The sequence below is a fragment of the Rhodamnia argentea genome, chromosome 6 (genome assembly GCF_020921035.1).
Source record: "Rhodamnia argentea isolate NSW1041297 chromosome 6, ASM2092103v1, whole genome shotgun sequence".
NCBI classification, from domain to species: domain Eukaryota; kingdom Viridiplantae; phylum Streptophyta; class Magnoliopsida; order Myrtales; family Myrtaceae; genus Rhodamnia; species Rhodamnia argentea.
The window spans coordinates 5,419,567-5,425,444 of NC_063155.1; the positions used below are offsets into that span (position 1 = coordinate 5,419,567).

The 5,878-nt window shown below is 42.7% G+C and overlaps 1 protein-coding gene across 3 annotated transcripts; it reads left to right on the plus strand.

The window, feature by feature from the left end:
* Positions 1–3,811: 3,811 nt before the first annotated feature.
* Positions 3,812–5,878, plus strand: LOC115743132 (1,2-dihydroxy-3-keto-5-methylthiopentene dioxygenase 1-like). Of its 3 annotated transcripts, none has more exons than XM_048281277.1 (6): positions 3,812–3,904; positions 4,011–4,098; positions 4,221–4,315; positions 5,199–5,438; positions 5,571–5,735; positions 5,767–5,878. In XM_048281277.1, exons 1-5 carry the CDS (start codon positions 3,893–3,895, stop codon positions 5,697–5,699), a joined length of 564 nt encoding a protein of 187 aa, XP_048137234.1. In that variant the 5' UTR covers positions 3,812–3,892; the 3' UTR covers positions 5,700–5,735; positions 5,767–5,878. The 3 variants fall into 3 exon arrangements, with proteins under 3 accessions (XP_048137234.1, XP_048137233.1, XP_030533640.1); XM_048281276.1 differs by having other exon boundaries at positions 5,571–5,730; positions 5,762–5,869; XM_030677780.2 differs by having other exon boundaries at positions 3,813–3,904; positions 5,571–5,869.

Sequence of the window (5,878 nt, forward strand, 5' to 3'; positions counted from 1 at the left end):
CACTTACTCACCGATTCTCTCAAACTCTTCCAAGTGCGACTTGACTTCTCATCGTTGACTAAATGAGATTAGAGCCCCCACTAACCTATTATAAGGCCAATTAGAGCTAAGCAAGGCCCGGGAATCCACCTTATTTTCATGTATCAAAGACTTAAAATGACCTAAAAGTCGAGCTGCATAATACTTTAAAATGACCTATTAGTCTCTTGATGGGCATGATAATATTTGTACTACTTTTAGCTTTTCTGGAATTAAATATACATAAATTTAGTCCCAATTTTTAGGAAACTCTAAAGGCCTAAACAATCTACGCTAGTTCCAATTGAAAAACATGTGGAATTGGCCTTTGGCTAAAAATTGAGATGTCAACATTAGATCCAATCGAGTTTCTTAATAATTTCTTCATGTTGAGAAAATGATTTCTTTCATAGTACTTTTTTAACAAGAGATTACACATATAATGACATGAAAAGAAAAATCTTGTGCCAGTTGTATCATAACATTCTTTTCATCTATATATCACCACTTATACATGACAAAAAACTTATCAGAAAACATTCCGGCCAGACTAAAAAAAAATTTTCCTATCCAATCCTTGTACTTAGTAAATCACAATGTTTTCATTAACTTGAGAGAATAAGAGTATGAACGTAGATGATGAACAGCTAGTGTGGCTTAGCTTTGGAAACTTTTGTAAGAAGGAACGAATATTTAAATATGAACAAAGATATTTGTATAACTATCGATTTTAGCACTTGGAAATTAATAATATTTCTCACCAAAGCCGAAATCACCAACCGTGGAGATGAACAATAAATACTAATCAAGTTCTTAATTTTCTGCTCTTATTCCTCATGTCCTATTCCAATCATCTTATCCTCACCCACTACAAGTGGGTCCCAATTTGTAGAATAAATAATTGAATTGGGATAGCTAGATCCATTCATAAATTCAATCCTAAATGTTGGAGATATCTTTGAAATTCTTCGTATATACTTTTAATTGTAAAAATATCTCTAGGAGATCCTCCGTGTCTGCTTTAGTTACCTTTCCTTCATTAATTATAATTAATTGTTATATGATATTGTAATATCTAATTTACTCGGATAGTGAACTTGTAATAGCTTTCACTATGAAATACACATACAATATACAATTTTTGTTCGCACATTCTTGTCTGTAAATTTCGCGCCAAATAAAATTATATTTACAACTTCAATCGCGATAAGTGAGATGCGACATAAATCCATTAAAAAAAATTAATGCAAGTGAAAAGAAAGAAAGCACAAAAACAAGTGTTGTCGAAGGAAGTCTTTGCATTCCCAACCAATATGTTCCCGTCCCGACCAAAAATCAATGTCTCAATAAATATTAAAATTATTCATATATTTCATAATAAACTCCAAATAGTTTTCACTTCACTACCGGAAAAATAAAATAACATAAGAAATAAATAAAAACTTCACTTTATTTTTTTTTCTCCTTTTTCGGGTATCTCTGCTTCAGGGCATGAACAGCTTGTTCCCGCACTTGCATCGCCAGGCCTCCGGATAATACTCCTGCAGCACGCTCAGATCGGGCTGGACCGGCACGAGAACCGGTTTGCAAGGCAAGCAGTTTCCGCACTTGGATATGCACGACGGCGGCGCCCCACCCGGCCCCACGAGCTGCCTCCGAGCCACAGCCTGCTCCAACTCAGCCCTCGAGGAAAGTCCCCCGCACATCACCGAGACGCTCTCTTGGGCTAGCGGCCTCGCCAACGTCGACGTGAGGAGGAGGAAGAAGAGAGCAAGGGCGGCGACGATCGGCCACCTCCGCGTCTGGCGGTCCCGGCTGGGGACCAATGTGCCCATTCCTGCGATGTCAAAAAGCAAGTGTTCGAATAGGGGATTGATCACGAGGGGTGTGTTTGAATGATTGGTCGATCCTATGTTAATCTCACTTTGCTTTAACCACAGCACCAATTTAGTACCGTCTTAGGTGTTGATTAGGGAGAAATACCGTGTTAGAATAGGGAGAGTTATTACTTCGCAGTATGAATTTAAAAATATAATTAGATTCGGAGTAAATTAAAGCGAAAACAAAGCACAAATTTAATGCGAGAAGAAAAATTACCGGAGAGATCAACAAGTGTGGCCATCTACCTCACTTCACGAGAAGAGCTGGTCGCCAGAAAATTCACTATGAATTTGGAGAATACGAAATTTAGATGAAGTATTTATAGGCTTTTAAGATGACTACATAAGGTAGTAGAATATATTGCGGTATCAATTTATACAAGGTACTAAATTATATTGGCAATCGATGGATATATCATGAGAGCCTTTTTCAATACTATTTGGCAACTAACGGCTATTATTCACTAGGGAAAGTAGCACAAGCAATCAAAAGATAAACTATGTTTACTATGAAGATCTACGAGGATTCTGGGAATATCTTGAGGATGGATTTATTTTCACATCTCAAATCGCAACCTAATTGAACATTACATTGACTATTGACTCATGTAGCCTCCACATAAAAAGGCAATAGATGGATGGAGGAATATTGCAAAATCTCGCTCCCCCACGTCCCTCCGTATATAAATTATTGTATAATAAAAAATTGGGTGCGATAATTCTTGGAAAATCTAAGATAATATGATGCTTGTTCATCACCAATGCCACTCTTTTGGCCCCATTAAATTTCTTATGAACAGTCTTATAGGCTAGTATCACGGCCCAACAAAATCCTCCTACAAAGATGAGCCGTGACCTGACCGACCGGCCATGCCGTGATGCATGCCATGGATCAGACCATGAACCGGGCATGATACAAGCCATGAATCAGGCACAATGGCCGATCGACCCAACATGGTCGAGCATGAACCAAGGTGGTCAAGCGTGTGAACCAGTGCACGATCCAGTACATGAACCAGCGCATGATCCACACGACCCAGCGCATGGCCGACCACGATCCCTGGGCGAATCTGGTCAGCCCAAGAGTCATCCAAAGGGTTGTCCAAGACTTCAAGTAATGATGATACCGTACCAAGTCCCACAAGGGACAAGCCATGGAGGACGAGTCATAGAGATCTAAACAAGTAAGATAAGGGGAATATGACGAAAGGAAAAGGACAAAGCTGAGGAACCAAGGGGGTCACTCGAATTCTGCCCCATTCTTGTATAAACATGCAAACACCCCCACACTTTGTACTCACCCAACTAGTGCAATAGTTCGACGGAAAAAAAAAAAGTAGTGCATCTCTCCCACAACTCTATCTCTCTCAATTCTCTCCCTTTACAATCCGAGTGACTATGAGCGTAAGTGACGATCCTTTGGCAAGGCTTGATTTAGGTGATCCAACAATCCTACGAGCCTAAGCCGCCGCAAAGGACTCGATCGAGCACTGGCCGGTGACACTAGCCTAGACAAGATGACGGGTGCTAAATATTGCGATTGAAGTGGTTTCAACTTAAGCCTCTCTTTTTTCTTTTCAAGTTACTAGAGCAAATTAGACTCAAATGTGCATTATACTCTTTACCATTGGTTTTCGGCTTTTTCATTAGAGAGTGAAAAGTAAAATATTGAAGAAGAAAAGAAGGAAAGAGCCACGAATCACTCACACATACTCCAACGTTCAGGGAAAAAAAATTCTTAAAGAATAGAACAAGAAATCACGACATACACCAATGATCCAATCATATGTTATACATGTGCATGCGTGTACAAGTGACAATCCGAACGCACACGTGGCAGGCGGTGATTGGTTGATCTCATTCCCGGATATGGCGAGGTCCGTCCTCGGTCTTCCCGTAAGGCCATGTCCATGTCCCTGTCCTTATTCCCCGAGTTTCTGCTGCTGCTCCGTGGGTGAACGAGAGTCCTTGGAAGCTTGGTTTCCAGTTCGGCAATGGCGCTTGAGGTGAGCTTCGATTACTCAAATTCATGTTCAGTTGAGGATGCGAGGATTCGGGAGAAGAATGTGATTCGCACTGAATCTTCGCGGGGGTTGTGAAATTTTGGGGCAGGCGTGGTTCATGGACGACAGCGATGGCGACAAGAGGCTCCCTCACCATCGCAGCCCCCCAGAGTTCGTCTCTTCGGACCACCTGTCAGGTCCTCTCTCTCTCTCTCTCTCTCTCTCTCTCTCTCTCTCTCTCTGAAGATGCATTCATTTTCTGCGAATTCGTTGATGTTGATGGGATGACTGAGTCGAAGAGCTTTTTGAGTGGTTGCAGATGTGGGGGTTCTGTACTGGAAGTTGGATCCCAGTGACTATGAGAACGACGAGGAGCTGCGCAAGATCAGGGAGGACAGAGGGTACAATTACATGGTATCTTCACACTCCATTTTCAATTCAGTAATGTTCATCTTTGCGTTTTTTCGGTTGCAATTGTAGGATGGAAATTGTTTAGCTCTTATACTTGATGAGTCTGTGAGATGATCTCTTTTTAAAGGAGCTGAGGAAGCCCCTGTAGTTCGCAATCCACGAAAGTATGGTTAGATGCATCAGTTCCTTAGTCACCGTAACATGACACCGCCAAATTACAAAATTCACGCAATGCCAATCTCGATCTATCCTCCAGTTTCAACATTTGAAGGTTCCCCATCGCGATTGGCTTGCTTCTATACTTGTTGCTGCGCCATGGTGTGAGCTGACGCGCAGACGCCCTTCTTGCCTCGAGAAATTATTTGGTGCGTCGGAAGCATGTTCTTGGATTCGCATGTATGATGAGCACGGAATCCATCATAACGTTTCCCAGTGCATCCGTTTTTTAGGCACTCGAAATGTGGGGTGCTTAACTAGATGAGAGACGACTTGGTGAAAGTTAGGCTTTTAGATGACTGCCCATAAGCTTGAAACTCGTTCTTACAATGAAGTATAGAGCTGATTATGGAGGATTGCGAGGCATAACTAGAGATTATGCTACAGCGGATTTACTGTGGGAGGCCACGGATTCGACTTAGATAGGTACACAGATGTGACGAGGAGCAGACTAAGTTTAGTGTAGATCGAGACAATGGACCAAATAATGTACTGGGGATAACCTTGAACTCGAACATTGGTTTCCTATGGTAAGGAGTGAATCTGAATCAGGACAATCGCGGAGTCATTGCCTGTGGTCGCCGAAAGCTATCATGTTACCTTTCACTCCCTAGGATGCTGATCGGAGACCGACTTTTTGGCCTATTTCCTTCTGTCGGAATGTTCTCAGGATCTGGTGGATCTGTGCCCGGAGAAAGTGGACGACTACGAGCAGAAGCTCAAGAACTTCTGGACGGAGCACATACACGGGGATGAAGAGATACGCTACTTCTTAGAAGGGAGCGGATACTTTGATATCCGAGACAAGGACGACCGCTGGATTAGGATGTGGGTAAAGCCTGGCGACCTCATCGTCCTGCCCGCCGGAATCTACCACCGGTTCACTCTCGACACCAGCAACTACATCAAGGTATCCGAATCTTTGTCTCACCACAGCGATTTGATCTTGTTAAATGCGTTAGTTCTATGATTGAGTGAGACCACCTGGAGTTGACACAATGCAGCAAAGATTCATCGCCATTTTATGTCGTTGACAACGCAGTTGATGAGGCTGTTTATTGGCGAACCCGTGTGGGCGTCTTTTAATCGGCCGCAGGAAGACCACCCGGCAAGGAAGCAGTACACAAGAAGCTTGACCGAGAAAGCGGGCGCTGCGCTCGCGGCTCATTAATTCTCACGAGCTGCAAGGAATGGCCGGCCACATGCTCTTGGAATGTACGCTGGAATTACATAAAGCTTCGTGTTCGGATGTCGCCTCTCTATGTATTTATCTGTACTTTCTGGATTGCAAACTGATGTTCTGAAATACAATTTCCCCGTAATCCAGCTCTTGTTTCGGTCAGCAACCGT

Excerpts from the sequence above, each read along its gene's own strand:
- LOC115743132 (XM_048281277.1), top strand. Across the intron at positions 4,099-4,220 it reads CTCTTCGGACCACCTGTCAG|ATGTGGGGGTTCTGTACTGG; the intron begins GTCCTCTCTCTC and ends GAGTGGTTGCAG. Across the intron at positions 5,439-5,570 it reads ACACCAGCAACTACATCAAG|TTGATGAGGCTGTTTATTGG; the intron begins GTATCCGAATCT and ends TTGACAACGCAG.